Source organism: Rhinoderma darwinii, chromosome 3 (genome assembly GCF_050947455.1).
Source record: "Rhinoderma darwinii isolate aRhiDar2 chromosome 3, aRhiDar2.hap1, whole genome shotgun sequence".
Lineage (NCBI taxonomy): Eukaryota > Metazoa > Chordata > Amphibia > Anura > Rhinodermatidae > Rhinoderma > Rhinoderma darwinii.
The window spans coordinates 372,758,658-372,778,146 of NC_134689.1; the positions used below are offsets into that span (position 1 = coordinate 372,758,658).

Sequence of the window (19,489 nt, forward strand, 5' to 3'; positions counted from 1 at the left end):
CGCACACATACCACATACAGACACACACATATGTACTCTCACCACATACATGAACGCATGCATACTCACCACATACAGACACACACATGTACTCTCACCACATACATGAACGCACGCACGACTCATACATGGGCGCACACATAAGCACACCCACCACATACATGGATGCACACGTCTAAAATGCATATATTAAGTAACCGTTTAATTATTAATGCACATTATATCATGAAACAAAAAAGGAAGTATACTGTGTCTTTAATCCTAGACTGAATCAAATAAAATTTCGCAATACTTTTACTTCCTGGCTTGACATGAAGTGTGTAACCATTAGCTAATTTCTACAGAAGTTTATCTCGGCTTTCATGCCATTTCTAACATTCTACTGCTTAGGTTGCTCTGATTTGCCAATACTTGCTAGTACTTACAAAAAAAAACGTCCGCCCTTACTTGACATCATATCCGGAAGAGCCCAGTAACGTCAAGCTGTCCCTGCTGAGTGAGTGGTTTGTCACTTCGTCACTTCCGCCCTTACTGAAGCCTCTCAGGTAGAGTTGGATGACGTCACTTCCGCCCTCTCACCTGCCAGTTCCCTTCTCTTTTTTTTCTTACTCTTGTCATTGTGCAGCTCAGTGTGCGCTCGGTACAGTATTCATTATTCCTCTGCTCTTAGTGTGAAGGTGGATGCTGCTGTGTGACAACGCTGCGACATAATGTATGCTGCGACAGAATGCCTGCTAAGCGTCAATGCATATGACAGTGTGTGTGGGTGTGGGTCATGCTGCTGTTGCTGCCGCGCTGTGCATTGTTCTTACCTGGGCTTCTCAGGCTAGATCTGTGGAACAGGTGCAAAGCAAGACCCAGCTGCTGTGGAACTAGCAGTTGCAGCATTTCTTGCTGGGACTTGTAGTTCAACAATAGCTGGTGCCCTTTTGTGCTGATAAAGGGGCACATGCATCAATGGGTAAGTGGTGGGCTCTGTCATTGTTGATCGGATACTAGCTGCCATCATGAAATTCATCCCATCTTTGCCCTCTTTTCTATACTAACCTGTTGCATATGGCGCTTGGCTGCTTTGCCAGTTTCTCTTTAAGTGGTAAACATGGTTGGCATTATCGACACTTCGCTGGCACATAGTCAACAGCATGGCGAGTGCCATTTACGCTGAGTAGGAGTGGCTGCTCCAATATACGGCGCCATTCATGAGGGTATCATGTACAACTATATTGGTGCATGTGCCCCAGAGTTTGTAGATGGAGAGTTCTCAGAAATGTAGATGTTGTTTGAACAGAGTTCAATGTGTATCTGGGTTGTTTGTCTCTGTTATCAGTTAGTTTAGATTTATAGTTGTATTTTATAATAAAAAAGTATCATCTCATCTGCAACTTTACTGATCCAGACTGAAATGCTCTGTGTAGTTTAGGGAAATGTTTCAATTGTTGAAAAGAGTTGTTTTTGTTTTTCACTTTGTATCTTTATGTTTGTTTTTCTCTGTTATCAGTTAGTTTAGTTGTACGGTTGTATTGTATAATAAAAAGTAGATGTTTGTCTCATAGCTCTCTGCCTTTATGTCCGTCTATCGACTGATGAGTTCACTTCTAAATGTAGAACTTACCACTATTGCTATTTTCTTCATTTGATATAATAATTTCTAGGTATATTTGTAACTTTTATTCTTTTTTTTGTTAGACTCATCTTAAGCCTCTGTCACCACATTGTAAGTGGCCTATCTTGTACATGATGTGATCGGCGCTGTAATGTAGATTACAGCAGTGTTTTTTATTTAGAAAAACTATCATTTTTGATGGAGTTATGACCTATTTTAGCTTTATGCTAATGAGTTTCTTAAGAGACAACTGGGCGTGTTTTACTATATGACCAAGTGGGCGTTGTGGAGAGAAGTGTATGACGCTGACCAATCAGTGACCAATCAGCGTCATACACTTCTCTCCATTCATTTACACTGCAGATAGCGATATAGCTATATCGCTATGTGCACACACACGCGCGCTACTCAAGTGTCCTGACAGTGAATATACATTACCTCCAGCCAGGACGTGATGTCTATTCAGAATCCTGATACTTCTGTAGCGTCTGTGTGATATTTACAGCAAGGGAAGCATAATCTAGTTTTAAATGACAGGTTACATCGTAATCTCGCGAGATTACGCTTCCCTTGCTGTAAATATCACACAGACGCTACAGAAGTAGCAGGATTCTGTATAGACATCACGTCCTGGCTGGAGGTAATGTATATTCACTGTCAGGACACTTGAGTAACGTTAGTGTGTGTTTATGCGGCTGCATATAGTGATCTAGTTAAGATTACTATGTGCTGTGTAAATGAATGGAGAGAAGTGTATGACGCTGATTGGTCACTGATTGGTCAGCGTCATACACTTCTCTCCACAACGCCCACTTGGTCATATAGTAAAACACGCCCATTTGTCCATTAAGAAACTCATTAGCATAAAGCCAATATAGGTCATAACTCCGTCAAAAATGATTGTTTTTCTAAATAAAGAAAACACTGCCGTAATCTACATTACAGCACCGATCACCTCATGTACAAGATAGGGCACTTATAATGTGGTGACAGAGCCTCTTTAAGGCTCTGTTCACACTGGCATAATGGGCTCCATGATGCTGTGATGGATCCAAACGATGACGGTGTGTGCAATTTACCAATTTTGGGTTCCATTGAGATTTTCTAGTTTTGACGGCAAGAATAGCACTGCATGTTGTACTACTATTGCCGTCAAAAGTGGCAGAAACCCCGGTAGAGCCTTAAGATGAGCAGTTTCCCATGGCAACCTTTAAAACGAGAGCTGAAATCTGCTTGCTTTGGGCCACTGCTCCATTTTTATTTATTTTTATTTTGCCTGTGCTGATTTCTATATCTTCTGTCACGTTTATTGATTCAAGGTTAGGTGCATTTAGTGCCAGGGGGACGGTTTTGTGTGTTTAGGTAACCATGAAAAGGCTGGGCAGGGCTCTTCGCCTCCGCAAGCCTTGGATGAACTGTTTTGGCTGGGACTTGTAGTTCTTCTACAGCTGACACGGTTTCAGAGGACATGTATATACCTTCAATGTGTGGCTCTCGAGCTGGTGGGAAACTACAACTCCTAGCATGCCCTGACAAATGCTTGGAGCTGTAGCTTCACAACAACTACAGGTTGGAGACCACTGGCAGAGATGGTTCATAATTGAATTATACTGGCATTGTATAAACCTGTGGCCCTCTACAGCTACAGGGTCACATATTTAAGGTGTATATACTGGCATGTTAGTATCTACTTGTTCCCTGAGTGAAGTCCCTAAAATCTATAACAGTGGTCTCCAGTCACAACTCCTAGTGCGCCCTTCTACGGGTTCAGCTGTGTCAGGGCATGATAGGAGTTGTAGTGTCGTATCCGCTGCAGGGCCACGGGTTGGTGACTACTGAACTATGTCATGCAACGAGAATAGAATGTTAAATAGAATTGTGTGTTTAGAATAATGTCAATCATTAAATGTCGTTGTTTGCACGTAGATGCTTTTTACAAAGTCTCGCCACTGCTATAAATTCTATGATGTGCGGGTTGTATTCCTCTGTTTTCAGCCAGCTTCTGTACCCATGCCATCACGGTGCCGTAACTACCTCCCACCTGTGCCATACATGTACAGCATGCCTCAGGGACGGGTTATAGGGGTTTTCCCACCAATTAGATTCTATCACTTACCAGGATGGGTCATTATAAATGTTAGGGCGGAACGAGTCCGAGTGTGGAAACCCCCTCGTATCACTGGGCTGGTTTCCATAGGGTTGTATGGAGCATTAGCACGCATGCTTGGCCATCAGTCCATACGACACCTCACTGTGGCCATCCTGGTGAGGGGGTCCACTACCCTAACAATCCGCGAGGGTTCCAGCAGTCGGACACCCATGATCTAACATTTGTCACCTCCACTTCAGCTGATCGCTGCAGGTCTGGCTTCTCTTAACCCTGGGGACCATAGATCGATATATGATCAAATTACCCATTTTCGGTCTTTTAGTCTTTTTTTATTTCTTTGTATGCTATAGCATTGTAAGATGTTGTCACCTTAGTAAATGCATTATTTCTATTATTCCTTAAAACCGCTTTGCCCCTGGGACTATAATCCCACAGCGGGAAGACTTTGTCAGTCATAACAAGTGTAAAGTTGAGACCTGTTTTTTTGTCTCTCTGCGGCGGAGATGCTGAATTTGTCACGATACTATTGCGGTTACCTAGGAAGCTGCTTACTGACCCTGTATGGAGAACATCTGTGCGTCGTCTGATTGTAAGGACATAGCTTTATCTCATGGTACTCCACGCTGTACCTGTAATGTACCCAAACTATAGTACTGGCTATATATTAGTATATGAGAGGTTAGGGCAGTAGTTGGTGTCTCCCCTTTCTGCTCTGTTCGGGTATGTTCACACGGCCCATTTTCGCCCGTTTTTCGGGCCGTAAACGGCCGAAAGATCGGAGGCAGAACGTCTCCAAACATCTGCCCATTGATTTCAATGGGAAAAACGGCGTTCTGTTCCGATGGGCCGTTTATTTACGCTGGCCGTTCTTCAAAACGGCCGCGTAAAAAAACGGCCGTGAAAAAGAAGTGCAGGACACTTCTTGGGATGTTTTTGGAGCTGTTTTTTATAGACTCTATTGAAAAAATCTCCAAAAACGGCCGTAAAAAAAAAAGCGAAGCTCGCGAGTGGCACAAAAAACGTCTGAAAATTAGGAGCTGTTTTCCCTTGTTTTTGACTCTGTGTGTGAACATACCCTTACCCAGGATTCACATGAGCGTGTGCGTTTTGCGCGCGCAAAAATTGTTGTGTCTTGCGCGCGTTGCAGTTCCGTGTGTCATCAGTGAATGGTGCGTGGCTGCGTGATTTTCACGCATAGGCCATCCTTATGACACGCGGTTTTGCTGTTTAGAAAAATAAATTAAGGAAGTGCTTTTATTTTTTCCTTCATTTCTTTATCTACTGTTGCGTGAATCACGCGCGAAACACGGAAGTGCTTCCGTGTGCCGTGCGCGATTTTCACGCACCCATTGACTTCAATGGGTGCGTGATGCGCGAAAAACGGCCACGCAGCTCACAATATCCAGCGTCAGGATGTTGTGTGCTGCGTCACATATAGATGCTGCCCGGCGTATGGCCCTTGTGTTCGCCACAGCCTGATGTAGGAGCCTGAGGAGATCGAGGGGGGAGAAGCAGAGTGATGAGGTGAATAAATTAACGTCCCTGGCCGCAGAATAAAAGCTACGTTGGCTACTTGTTACTTGCCGGCTGATCTGCCAGTTCCTGGTTTTAAATTCGAATAAATTTGTTGGCCCATGAGTAGTCCTGCCGTTTTTTTAATAAGTTTCATTCGAAAATGGTGAAAGCAGCGTTTGTGACTTTTCCATGCCAGAAGACTCTTGCAGAAAAGTTTATAATCCCCCCCCCCCTCCCCCAAAGTATATTAGAAAGTTGAAGTACTTTTTTATTATACAGTAATTAGCGCATGTAATAATAAAGTGGGAACCTCATCTATGAGCCGAACAGGGAGAGGTTCTGTAAGACGTGGGTGGTCAGTCGGGGGAAAATTAGCAGCAACCTCCCCCAGCTAAATAGGCCATTTGCCATGGTGTCAGGAGCCGGCCTGCAGCAGCTGCTCTATGAAAGCGATTGTCTGTGGTGAAACGATCTCTTAAAGCTTGAATTACATTGTCCTTTTGGCATGTGTTTGGGCTGTTTAACTTCGTTATTGAGCAAAGTTTTAATTGGACAGAAAAACCCTATTATCCTGAGTATCTTACTACCCCCCCCCCCCTCCATGTCTCACAGGGGTCCTGGAATTTGGGATACTAAACCCCTGTCTAAATATCTGGTTAGGGCATAAAGACGTTCCCCACTCAGGACCTCCGACTAAGTCAGAACGGAGAGCCGCAGTGGCGTCGTTTATGTATTAGGCTGGATTCACACGAGCACATTATGTCCATAATGGATGGAACGTATCTCGGCCACTATTCCGGAACCGAACACACTGCAGGGAGCCGGGCTCCTAGCATCACAGTTATGTACGATGCTAGGAGTCCCGGCCTCTCCGTGGAACTACTGTCACGCACTGAAAACATGATTACAGTACGGGACAGTTGTCCTGCAGCGAGGCAGGGACTCCTAGCGTCGTACATAACTATGATGCTAGGAGCCCGGCTCCCTGCCGTGTTTTCGGTCCGGGATTAGTGGTCGAAATATGTTCCGTCCATTACGGATGTAATGTGCTCGTGTGAATCCAGCCTTACAGTTCATGGATGCCATTTTACATTTCTGGTGGGGCAGCTTCTATATGAAAGCAGATGTCTGTGATAAGACACCGCTTGTGGTGAGACAACCATTGACAGTCTCTAAGGACAAGGACCGCTCTGGAGCCAGCTATAATTAGGTTGGGCCTGTGAATAATCTCTCTCTCGAGGACTAGTGTATCATAATTGTCTCTGTGGGAATAAAATGTCCTTACTACCCATAGCAACCAATCAGGGTTCAGCTTTTATCTTCTAAACTACGCTGGAAAAATGAAAAGTGATCTCTGATTGGTTGCTTTTCCATACATAAGGCCCAGTGAATGTGAATGATTGTGAACATCCTCAGTATGAAAAGTATTGTGGATTTAATCATTTATTCCAGGAATATAAATACAACCCCCCCACCCCCTCTCCGCCGACCCTGCAGTATGCACTGGTTGGAAAAATACCGCTGTAGATCCCTCATGACCACAGAAGCAGCCGAGGTATCAACCGTAAACCTCATGAGAACGTATATTCCTGGCAGGGAGAGGGCAGAGACTGGTATAGTCTGGATATAATTGGATGCATTTCTTGTGAGTTTGAGTATTTTTACTAAGCTACAGGTATGGATCCATATGAAATGATAAATAACAATGATCATTACATAGGTTGTCTGCTTTTTATATAAATAAAGCTTAATTTTATAATGGAAAGGTCTGCATTATACTTTGCGTTCCATTTCCCAATTAATTTCTAGATCTCTGCTTGCTGTAGTTGTATGCGTTGAACATGTAGCCCTGATGTATACAACTGTTGATGCATACTTCCCAAACACATGCCGAAAGGACACTCTTTTGGCAGACATTGGGTGCATTATAGGCTATGGACATGTTCAGGGTACACGTCAGGAGCATTCCTGGCATGTATACGGTGCGCACGCACCACAAATGTGGTAGGAACATAGCCTTACCATACACTGATACATTGTAAACATCAAACTGCAACTTTGTGTTTAGGGCCAGGTCAGGATATGTTTCCAGCCTGCAAATTTAAACAACAATGTTTCCAGTCACTCACAGCAAGCAGAGATCTGGCATAGGTCGCTCTGGACAACAATCAGTCTTAGGCTGGATTTACACGATTGTGTGCGCGCACGCAAAAGGTACTTAACAGCTCCGTGTGTCAGCCCCGTATGATGCGTGGCTGCGTGATATTCGCGCAGCCGCCATCATTATGACACTCTGTATGTTTGTAAACAGAAAAGCACGTGGTGCTTTTCTGTTTTCATTCATACTTTTAACTGCTGTTGCGCGAATCACGCGCGTCACACGGAAGTGCTTCCGTGTGCTGCGCGTGATTTTCACGCACCCATTGACTTCAATGGGTGCGTGATGCGCGAACAACGCACAAGTATAGGACATGTCGTGGGTTTTACACAGCGGACTCACGCTGCGTAAAAATCACGGACATTCTGCACGGCCCCATAGGCTAACATAGGTCCGTGTGAGGCGCGTGAAAATCATGCGCGTTGCACGGACGTATTACACGTTCGTCTAAATAAGCCCTTAGGGTATGTTCACACACAAACTCAAAAACGTCTGAAAATACGGAGCGGTTTTCAAGGGAAAACGGCTCCTGATTTTCAGACGTTTTTTAAGCCACTCGCGACTTTTGCGCCGTTTTTTACGGCCGTTTTCGGAGATGTTTTATATAGAGTCAATAAAAAAGTTGCGTCTTTTGCGGCAGAATTGCAACTTTTCCGCCGCAAAATTTGCAACATCTGCTGTTTGTTGCGGGTTTTACCTCCCCATTGAATTCAATGGGGAAAACCCGCAACAAAAAGGCAGCGATTTACGCAAATACAATTGACATGCTGCGGATTAAAAAAACGCACCGCAGGTCAATTTGTTTAACTCTCATCCACTCTGCTGCTACCGTATTATGCTGCGGATTTACGCTACATGTGAACCCGGCCTTAAAGTGCCACGTTCTCAAGGATAATCAGCCTTTTTTGGGGTTTGAATTAGAAATATAATAATGTATGTATTTGTGATAATGTTATTTATACTTATAACAATAAAAAGGGAGATTAACTGCCGTCAGAGGTGTCCGGCAGCGGCTTATTCCCCGCTCCCCATTGAGGACACACGCACGCTCGACTGCATGTGTATAGGGAGGTTGGGAAGTATAGCTGTCGGCCGAAGGTGTATGGCCACCTATAGAATTGTTAAATTTGTAAAAATACTCAATGTTTTGCTGCATATATTTAAACCCCATCAATAATAAAGCTAGAGTAGATATACAGTGTTAGGATTCCGGGGGTTAACAGCGGTAATACTTCTGCGCTGTGTCATAGTTTTCTTTGGGATGTAGAGGGCTGAGTAGATTAGGAAAACTTTTATGCTCTGTATGGAAAGGAATCTAGCAGCGTGTTAATGTACTGGAAAAACAGAACGCTTCATCTTTACTCTTCAGTGGTGTGTTTATCCATCTCTGATATAATAATGAAAAAAAAAAATTTGCGCAAACTATTATATTACATTTGCCTGTCTTGATCTCACAATACAGAACAATTTTAAAATTGGAATCATTTAAAAAAAAAAATTTAAAAAAATTCTGTGTCTAAATATTGCTGTTACGCACTTGTTATGGCAGCTGGATGAATGTTTCAAGAAGGAATCAACACCAAGGGGCGCTATAGCAAGTGTGTAACAACTTTCTGTAAACTCAGGAGCATTTTTTTTTTTAAATCATTACAATTGAAACGTTTTTCAGAGATCTAACATGTCATGTAATATTTTAGTATGGGACAATCACTTTAAGATTCCCCGGCCATAAACAGATCAAAGCGATCAGCTGTAATCTGTGGAGGAACGGTGGAAGTGTTCTGTTTGCCTGCAGCGCCACTGCAGGGGAAATGAAGCATTACACCGTTCCAAATTGAAAATCAATGGGCTCTCTTTATAATGCACAGACATTTGGGCTCCTCCAGAGAGAAGGATACTATTGGGCTAATAAATAAGGGCCAGAGAATAAATTCAGTCAGACTAAAAAATTACTTTAAGGCGTCTATAGACCTAAACATTATCATTATTGATAGGCTGCTATTGATAGTCCTTTTGTATATGGTGCTAAATCAATTTGTTCTGATCAACAGAAACGTGACTTTTCAGTCATAATGGTTATTGTAGTTTTATATATGTGTGTATATATATATATATATATATACAAACACACACGTGGGCAATGCAAAGTAAAATAGTTCTCCCAATACAAACAATTGTTCATGAATATAATCCATTCTGTTAACCTATGTATGTCGCAGGTCACCCATTCAGATACACATTCCCGCCAAAGTTATTATAGTGTTAATTGCTGGCATAGCAAAGATTTTAATTTTTCCATGCCAACAGCTACATATTTTAACTTGGAAAATGACAACCAGTTTTTTCCTCTTCCTGCACTGCCCCTTTGATAGCCCATACAAAGCACTGTACTCACCAGGGGGCGACATTGCGCACAGGAAAAAGCTATTTTCCATAGTAAGGCCGTGTTCACATCACGTTTTGGCCCTGCGTTTATCGTGTACCTCAGGAGCGCTCCCGACGTACACACTCAGCTTATCCTTTTGGCCTCTGTTGGTCTGGTATACAGCAGTCAGTAGACTAAGCTATTTCAAACAATGGGATCACGCGCAAAAAATTTATATTGCACGCTTTACATGTTTTTTAACATTTGAACCTATGGGTGACATATGCCATACAGTATGTATGTATCTATGGCATACGTCACAGGTATCTGTTGCATGGAAATGTCATGAGCTTCTCAATAGCTTTTCATGACATATACGTTAAACGGATGCCGCAATAGTCTATGGGTGACGGATGCCACTGTTCAGGTATTCTTCACAGACTACGTTTAACGGATGCATCAGCAGCTTTTCCCAGCGTATACATTAAATGTAGGCCGAAACGTGATGTGAATGGGAACTCCGCACCCCACCTTGAGGCATAATGGGTGTAAAAATGAAGAGCAATAATAGTATTCAGCAAACATTGTTTTTTACCGCACCTTTGACATTATCATGAAATGTGACCTGAACAGCCCTTTAAAACAGGTATATAATCTGCTGTTTGTGTCCTTCCAGATTTGTGATGTCCTCCAGTCGTCAGATCCGTGTGTTCCCTTCGCCAGCAGAGCTTGCCCTTTCCCTTTCGCAGCTACTGGTCCATGAGTCCAGAGGTGTAGATAACTTTCGGCTTGGATTGTCTGGTGGGAGCCTGGTGCAGCTTCTGAGCCGTGAATTGCCTAAGACTGCAGGCCTCAATACAGAGAGATGGAAAGTGGCCATGTGTGACGAGAGGCTGGTCCCGTTCTCTGATCCTGAGAGCACATACGGCGAATACAAGGTGTGTTGGACTTTTACTTTGATGAGAAGAATTTGTAACGTGTAGCCGTCAATGTAAAGCTGACCATGCACACAACGTAACATTCCCGATTCCCCATTTACATTTGGTAAGCTCAACCGAATGTTTAGTTTAATCCCTATGGAGCTAGGATCACTGAAAGTTGCTAGGCATCTCTGGTGTCCTTTGGGATAAAACAATAGTTTTCCTCAGCAACCAGATACATATGGTATTCCGAGAGCTATGGAGATTTAGGTTGTCTTGCCAACACCCTATGGATGTGTGTTAATTAGATGCCACCGGTGAAGTCTCACGATTCTTATCAGAGAGACTTGTGTCCTGAGCACCAGTGGCAAACAAAGCGGTTAGGGGCCCTCCATATGTTAAAATATCTTCTGGATAGGCCATCAATATCTGATTGGTAGGGGTCCGACTCTCGGCACCCTCGCCGATCAGCTGTTTCAAAGGGGGTGTGTCGCACGAGCCGGGGGGTGCCAAGAGTCAGAAGCCCATCGATCAGATATTGATGGCCTCTACTGAGCATAGGCCATCAATTTTTTTTGTCACTGGACAACCCCTTTAACGCTCCTGACAGGTCTGTTTTAATAAATACTTGCATTCCCCATAAAATGACTATTCTGGAGCATCTTTTCTTAGAACTCTACATTGTGCCGCTCCTCTATTATTCCTTTTGTCAATTTATTCATACATTTCCAACTGGATGTTACCGTTCCCTTCATCAATACGGTGTGCCTCTACTCAATCGGACACTGCCAATTGTGTCAGACTGTGTAGGGACACACTGCATTGACCAGGGGAATGTTAACACCCAATTGTCAATTTATTCATACATTTCCAAGAGGAATAATAGAGAATCGGCGCAATGCAGAGTTCTAAAAAAAGATGATCTAGAATTGTTAGTTTATGGGGAATGTAAGTATTAACTGAACCAGACAACAAACAGTTCTGTTTAATAATTTGACACTTCTCCTTCAAATGTCAGACCTCCGGCCGTTGTATTACTGTCCTCATACAGTAACCGGATCTCACAAGTCAAATCTTTCACAAACAAGGATACGTTGCGCTGTTATTAGGGAAGTTACACAAGAAAGAAGTGGCATTCACGGTACATGGACGCTATCACAAGCAGAGTCCTGACCTGTTGCATAACCGCGTTATCCTGTGAAAGTGCTGTCCAAAGTAGAACATTCAGTGGACATTGTTCTTCATTCCTAGGTTCTCTGTATCTCAAATGTAAACCCCAGCACTGTCGTTCAGTCCATTCTGTAGTGATCTAGTGTTCATTTTTCTGCATAAGATTAAAAAAATTAAGAGTGACAAATGGGCAAAATGCCCATAAGGAACCATAAGGAGGGCCATGTGGCCCCCAGGAAGAAAAGGGTTGTAGTGGGGAACCTTAGGTAGTTTGCTAGGAATAGGGATAATGCAGCTTAAGGGTTTTGTTTTTTTTGCTTTGTCCAAAATGGAGCTGGCCACATGGCTTGCGGTGTCAGGTAGTCTAAGGGAGAGGTAAAGAAACAATAGGGGATGGTTAGACCTGAAGGTAGGCGTAAGGCAATTGGGTAAGGAAATTAGGGAGTGAATAAAGTTAATTGGGTAAGGGGATTAGTGTAGGGGGCTTTAAGGCAGGTAATGTGAAGGAGAGCAGGCTAATTTTGTTTCTGTTTACAGGGAAAAGCAAGCCTCACCCACCTTATAAGTTTTGTTGTAATGTTCTGTGTTGTAAGGCGGGATTGCGGCACTTCACACGCATGGAGTCGGTAGCTATGGGCCACGGCGACATAACCACGAGCTACACGGCAGGGTTTCTCATCTGTGGGGGGACACAAGCTACACGGCTAGTCCCCGGTTCGGGACACAAGCTACACGGCTGGTCCCCGGTTCGGGACACAAGCTACACGGCTGGTCCCCGGTTCGGACGGACTTGGGCAACTACGAAGGTTGGTCATGGTAGCCAGCAGTTGCTCAGGGGGAGCCAGTGGAGGTGCGCGTGCACCCCTGGCTCCTAGTCCTTGGTAGGGCCGGGGCAGGCGGGCCCCGGCCCATCACGTGAGGTGCCGCAATTGGTCGGGTTCACCCAACTGAGCTGTATAATGTGTTTTAAATGAAGAGTGGCTAGTGCCACAAATTTATTTGCCATAATATTGTTGCTGTGTGGTTATTTGTGTTCGATGAGTGAGGGTTTAACATGTGCACTCCTTAAGGTGACCCCCTTATGTACATGGTGTTGAATTAGCAGTGACTGATCTGAAGTTTCCCCTTTAAGAAGTTTGGCAATGGCTAGAATGTGTTTGTCATGGCTGTTGTATAGCCTCTTTGAGATGAGAAAGGGGGAGCATCGTGGCAGTATCTCAATAGACGTTAAAGAGGCTCTGTCACCACATTATAAGTGGCCTATCTCCTACATAAGGAGATCTGCACTGTAATGTAGGTGACAGCAGTGTTTTTTATTTAGAAAAACGATCTATTTTTACCATGTTATGAGCAATTTTAGATTTATGCTAATTAGTTTCTTAATGCCCAACTGGGCGTGTTTTTACTTTAGACCAAGTGGGCGTTGTAAAGAGGAGTGTATGACGCTGACCGTAATCTCGCTGTAACCTGTCATTTACCGAGTGATCTCGCGAGATTACGCTTGCTCTGCTGTAAGTACCCCAGAAACGTTATCGAAGTGTCGGGATTGTGAATAGGCATCCCGTCCTGGCTGGAAGGAATGTCTATTCACTGTCAAGACACTTCAGTGATGTTAATATGTCAGTATAAGACTGCAAATAGCGAACAACGCAGTGTCACTATGCGGTGAGTAAATGAATGGAGAGAAGTGCATGACGCTGATTGTTCACTGATTGGTCAGCGTCATACACTCCTCTGTATAACGCCCACTTGGGCATTAAGAAACTAATTAGCATAAAGCTAAAATCGCTCATAAAGGGGTAAAAAGATTGTTTTTCTAAATAAAAAGCACTGCTGTCACCTACATTACAGCGCCCATCTACTTATGTAGGAGATAGGGCACTTATAATGTGGTGACAGAGCCTCTCAAACAGGTTCTGCAGAAGTAAGGAAAGGAGAGCTTCATGTCAATGATTCAGAGAATGTTTCCAGTGATTGACTGAGCTCCTTCTTCCTTTTCTCAGACAAGTCCTGCAGAAGCTGGGGTGGGCATTATAAGGTCTGCCCCAGCTGCTGCAGAATATCTTTGAGAACAGAAAAAAGAAGAGAACTCAATGTCAATCACTGCAAGCTTTTTTTATTCATTGACAAGAAGACCCTTTTTTTTTTTTCTTTTTTCCTTCTTAGGGCTCGTCCACAAATGGTGGAATCGCTGCGTATTTTCCGTCCGGAATTGCAAATGGAAAATACGCAGTGGAATACAGTAGCAGGGTGAGATTCGACAAATCTCATCCACACGCTGCGTAAGTATTCCGAGCAGAAATTCACCTGCGGTGTGTGTTTCTTTTTGGACCGCAGCATGTCAATTCCTGCTGCGGAAAGTGGACTGAATTGCTGCGTTTTTTCAGTTACGTGTGGGCAAGCTCTTAACGATGCGCTGTTGCAGCTGAGACAAAGGTAGGTTCCATAATAGTAAATCATTTTTTTTTTTATTGTATATTGCAGCGATTGACATTTCCCCCTTTCTCTTCACAAAGATGTTCTTCAGCAGATAGGGCACTCTACGTCACATTTTAATACATACTCCACCTGCTGCAGAGCTTCCTTGAGAAGAGTATGACGGTGCTTCATGTCAATCACTGAATGATTGTGGAATTATGGACATAATGATCCCCTTTCCTAGTCCAAAAGAGGTTCTGCAGCAGTTGTAACAGTACAATCTATTTTTATAATAAACACTCCAGCTTCTGTTATGAAGCTGTTAACTCTTTATGAAGGAAAAGGGGAACTTCATATCCGTTACCTTGAACTGAGTGACTAGAAGCTCCCTCTGCCTTTTATTAAAAACTTCTGCAGCATCTCGGGCTTGGAGCAGCTTTAAGGGGTGCAGAGTTTCCAGTCGCTCCTGGTGTCTAAGGAGGCCAGTGTCCCCTCTGCCGCATAAGAACACATCGGTATTATAAGTAGCACATGGTATAGGTGGAGGGCCCTGTTAAAGATTTTGCATTGGGGCCCAGGAGATTTGTTACGCTTCTGGGCTGGGGTGAGCTGGAGTGTTGTGTAACGTTCCTACAATAAATGGAGTATGTAAGAAGACACCTTGGAGGTCAATAACATCTTGCATATATATAGCCACACAGCTACTAACTGCTTCTTTATTGCCGTACACATTAATTTCTCCAAAAATCTCAAGAATCAAGAGTGTATTCCATATAGGAAGCCACATCAAAGTCACCAAGTGTCAGGCGTGGGTTGGAAAATGTAGTTTCAGAGAATGCAACCACATAACCATGGTCAAATGGCTCCTCAGGCCACAAACCCCCTCTTATGGTCACTGAGGTCTTGTTGTATGTCCTGTGTTAAAACCACAATGGAGACACCATATCTCCAACAAGTCCCAAAATATGGAGACCGTGGTGGCTTCTTAGGTTCTTCTCTATACGCTGCACAATTATTATCCATACACTCTCTCACTTTTTATCACAGCGTCAGCTTGTTCCTCTTGGCCTCTTGTCAGAATCTCAATTTATCGTCATCGATCCATCATTGACCGTGGAAGATGCAGCTGCTGATTACGAAAAGAAGGTGCAAGAGGTGAGGACCCAGGGCTGTACTGCAGTCTCTCAATGGCGCTTATATACCTTGAGGGCATATTGCTTATGTACTAAGGCTGCTTAAGTACATCAACCAGTCACCCTGATTGTTAAATATCTTCTGTTCACGTTTTTTTAATTCTCTTCGGAAAGAGGCATTCAAGCAGGAATAGTCCTAAAAACATCTTTTTTTTTAAAATATATATATACATATTTTATATTTGTAGCATTTTTTTTTTATTAAACAGAATTTTTGGGAGCGTTCATATTTGTTCTGATCTGAGCAATAACCGCTTCATGGAAATGGGACTTTACTGTATTTCCTCTGCAGCTGCTGCTGTTTATCTGGATTCTTGTTCATTTTCCGTAGATTTTCCCTGGGAAAGACCTCCCGAACTTTGACCTGCTTATTTTAGGAATTGGCCCTGATGGACACACGGCTTCACTCTTCCCAGGACATCCTCTCCTAGAGGTAAGCCCTGCTACTCACATGTTAGAGACCTAATACAAGCTTGTTACCTACCATGCGATCAGTGAACCATACGTCATATCAATTACGTCAATATGAGCAAACGGTGATGTATTTTATTTTTCATGATGTGTCTCCAGTTTGTTGGAACTCATAAACTAAGATCATCCCTTATTATCTCCAGAATGAAGGTTCATGCTCATTATAGGCCCATTAAAGTCCATCAATGCCTGTCAACATTCGCTCGGAAATCTCTGGAGATGCAAAGACATCTCTGCTAAAACATGACAGGCCGCAATGCTCGTCAGTGTGGTAGCGAAGAAAACTTATTTTATGTCTCCATCACATGCTGGAAGTTTTTAAATCTAAAAATACTGTTTAAAGCGTCCATGTCATTACAACATTTTTCGCATAAATCCGTACTAAATGTGAATATATGAAACTTTGCAATGTATTCTAGGGAGGAGTGGTATTTCCTTATCTTCCAGCAGCCTGCAGACCCCCTTTCCCTAACTGCAGGCTTTCTGTACATGTTCAGAAACTCAGTCCCCAAAAAAAAATCTGTCTAGAGCGAAATAGTAAATACCAGACTGGAGGAGGGAGGTGCAGCTGCAGTTTTTCTATCTCCGTGTTTCAGCGAAACAGCATGATAAAGACTGAAGGGAAAATACCTATACTATGCAGATTACACACAACATTTCTGGCTGAACTTAATACTAATCACAAGGAGGGATTGTGTTTTTTTGTTTTTTTAGAAATATTGATATATGTGCCAATTGTTCTTTTTTCCACCTTTTCCTGTTTATATGTCCTTTTATGTGACTCTTCCTCATCAGGTGACAGATAAGATTGTGGCTCCTATTAGTGACTCCCCGAAGCCTCCTCCGGAGAGGGTTACTCTAACACTCCCAGTGATCAATGCAGCTAAAACAGTCGTCTTCGTGGCCACAGGAGAAGGCAAAACTACTGTTTTGAAAGTAAGTTGGTTGTTAACAAGTTCATCCTACAAATTTTTTATTAATAATCATGTGCCCATAGGCACATGATTATTACTATATCTTGTAATTCCTTTGGGTATATTTCAAGGGACTGTCCCTGAAACACCTTTACAAAACTTTCTTGTAAAGTAAAATAAACCATAACATTTAAAGGGGTATTCCAAAAATCATACATAGTTGACCATTTTATGATCGCTGGGGGTCCCACTGATCGTGAGAATGGTGGTCACGAACCCCCCAGATCCTCCTCACTGCTCGACCACAGTAAGGGGGACATTGAATGGAATGATGGTCGAGCATGTGCACTGCCGCTCCTTTCAATGTCTATGTCTCGACTGTTTCCGTCATTCTTGTAGACAGTGTATGGAGCAGCGGGTGCATTCAAGCTGTCCTCACTGCGGGAAGTGCAGTGAGGAGGATCTGGGGGTTCAGCACCTCTGTTCTTACAATCCATGGGGTCCCAGCGCTGGGACCCCCAGTGATCATCAAATTATCACCTATCGTGTGGATAGGTGGTGATTTATGAATTTGGGAATACCCTTGAAGTTTAATAATGATTTTTGGCATATTGTAATTTGTAATACATTAGTAAAATTGCTACTTACCGTACTACTGGTTTGTACCCTTGCATTATGTGTCTACCAGCGTATCCTACAGGAGGATTCCGATCCATTGCCAGCTGCTCGTGTCTCCCCAGTGAACGGTAAACTGCTATGGTTTCTCGATGAATCCGCTGCTCGGGATTTAACTTGCCCTGTAGAGAAACATTCAGTCCTGTAATGTTGCTTTAAGAACGCCAGGATCCGGAGCCGGTTCAGAACCAGAGTCCGGAGCTCCCCACACCTCATCCCTGGATCTACCAGGGCCACAGGCAGAAGCAGAGAGATGGACAGAGCAGAGCTACAGATCACAGTCAAGCCAAGGATAATTCAGCCATGGGCTGATAAGAGACACATAACCAAAACAAGTTATACACAGTGATTGTTCTGAAGATAGAGATGCACATGGGTGCCGTGACTTTCTGGACCAAAGACAGAACCGGAACAAAAGCCAAGGATGTAAACACTCGTTCACCTCCGCCACGGATAGAACTGGCATCAGGACCAGGATAGATGACTATGAAAGTAGGGAGGAACCCATAAAACCGTAGCCAGAACCTCAGACCAATCCACAGGCAGGAACCAAGTTGGTCAGAACATGAAGCTTTGCAGAACTGCCTTTCATATCCATACCCTCCATATTCTTGACTCTGCCCACTGTACCCTTTGAATATCTGTCCCCCTCTCACATCTGCCTCCTGCTAGGATTTGCTCCTCTGTGTCAGACGAGCCACAGCTTCCAAAAGGTTTGCACATTCCGCGCGCGTCACCTGACTGCACAGTAATAAAATGTTAACTCGCTGATCTGAAGTGTAATTTACTCCGTGTGTGACTGTCGGAATGTGTCGAAGATATGAGGCAAAAAAAATATTGAACCTTTGCTTAATACGTTGAAATGTCAGAGGCATCCAAATAGTAACAAGTGCACCTAAATACTAAATAATCATTGTGAAAGTGGGGTGCAGGGGCTTTATTACAATAAAGGAGGAATTTGATATACTGTACCTTCTCTATTATTGTATGAGCCTCTGCTTTGATGTACCCATCCTCTCCAGAACAGTACTGGTTGTACCCTGCTTACCAATGATCAAACCACCCTTAAAAAAAGAAATGTGGTTGTGAGTACCCACCTCATAAAAGTCTCAATGCACTTCCCCGTGGGTTGTCTAGTCTGGGTTAGGCAGAGAATCATACTGGCATCATGGGGCTGCAGAATATAAACAATTAAGTAATACACGCCATGCACACGACCGTAGAATTTATCCGTAATTACATTCCGCAATTACGGTCCAATTCACTTATATTGACCACAGACACCTGCGGGAAGGTGTCCGGGCCGTAGAAAGCCTCCCCAAATGTAGTAGACATCCTATCTTTTTTGCTTTTTACGGACCGTGCTTCCCTACTTCGTAGGGGAGCACGGGCTGAATATGCGGGTGGCTGTCTGCCGCTGCCAGCGACCAACCGTGCCCGTAATCACGGACCGTGAATATGGGCACGGCTTTGTGCAGGGTGCCTTAGGCAGTGTTGTCTCAGCGTAAATGCTGTAGATTTTCCGCAACGGAATTCTGTGTGGAAATTCCACAGACCTTACAGTAGCAGCAAAATGTATGAGATTTAGAAAATCTCAGGCCCAAAAAACGTGATGCAGTTTTTTCGGACAGAATGTGCTGCGGGTTCTAGGTCCGATACACTGCGCAGTTTTATGCAACGTATTTCGACCCATGGGAACCTGCCCTAAGGGTGTGCTCACACGTCAAGGTCAAGTTGTGTTTTTTGCCGCAATTTTGAAACAGTCGCTGCAAAAAAACGCTATTTGACTTCTTAACACAAGGGACCCGCATCATTCAGACATTTATGGCATTTCTTGCGGATTAGCCATAACACTTAGGGTATGTTCACACGCAAACTCAAAAATGTCTGAAAATACGAAGCTGTTTTTAAGGGAAAACCGCACCTGATTTTCAGACGTTTTTTTAAGCCACACGCGATTTTTGTGGCGTTTTTCAC

General features: G+C 43.5%; 2 protein-coding genes across 5 annotated transcripts in view; one reads left to right on the forward strand and one right to left on the reverse strand.

The window, feature by feature from the left end:
- NXNL1 (nucleoredoxin like 1) overlaps nt 1–1,221 on the reverse strand; it is a 29,583-nt gene extending 28,362 nt beyond the window's left edge. Inside the window, exon 1 of one of the 2 annotated variants that reach the window (XM_075858714.1) lies at nt 1,048–1,221. In XM_075858714.1, the coding sequence (XP_075714829.1) occupies nt 1,048–1,056 (9 nt within the window). In that variant the 5' untranslated portion in view covers nt 1,057–1,221. Of the gene's footprint in view, nt 1–425; nt 638–1,047 lie in introns of those variants that run through there. The other variant, XM_075858715.1, reaches the window with a different exon arrangement.
- On the forward strand, nt 552–18,283 carry PGLS (6-phosphogluconolactonase). 3 transcript variants are annotated; one of them, XM_075858712.1, is made up of 6 exons: nt 552–640; nt 10,428–10,689; nt 15,307–15,414; nt 15,784–15,885; nt 16,719–16,859; nt 17,526–18,283. In XM_075858712.1, exons 2-6 carry the CDS (start codon nt 10,435–10,437, stop codon nt 17,658–17,660), a joined length of 741 nt encoding a protein of 246 aa, XP_075714827.1. In that variant the 5' UTR covers nt 552–640; nt 10,428–10,434; the 3' UTR covers nt 17,661–18,283. The 3 variants fall into 3 exon arrangements, with proteins under 3 accessions (XP_075714827.1, XP_075714826.1, XP_075714824.1); XM_075858711.1 differs by having other exon boundaries at nt 559–640; nt 17,515–17,666; XM_075858709.1 differs by lacking the exon at nt 552–640 and adding an exon at nt 844–961.
- The last annotated feature ends 1,206 nt before the right edge of the window (nt 18,284–19,489 follow it).

Excerpts from the sequence above, each read along its gene's own strand:
- PGLS (XM_075858712.1), top strand. The coding sequence starts at position 10,435 with ATGTCCTCCAGTCGTCAGATCCGTGTGTTCCCTTCGCCAGCAGAGCTT. Across the intron at positions 15,415-15,783 it reads ACGAAAAGAAGGTGCAAGAG|ATTTTCCCTGGGAAAGACCT; the intron begins GTGAGGACCCAG and ends CATTTTCCGTAG. Across the intron at positions 16,860-17,525 it reads GCAAAACTACTGTTTTGAAA|CGTATCCTACAGGAGGATTC; the intron begins GTAAGTTGGTTG and ends TGTGTCTACCAG.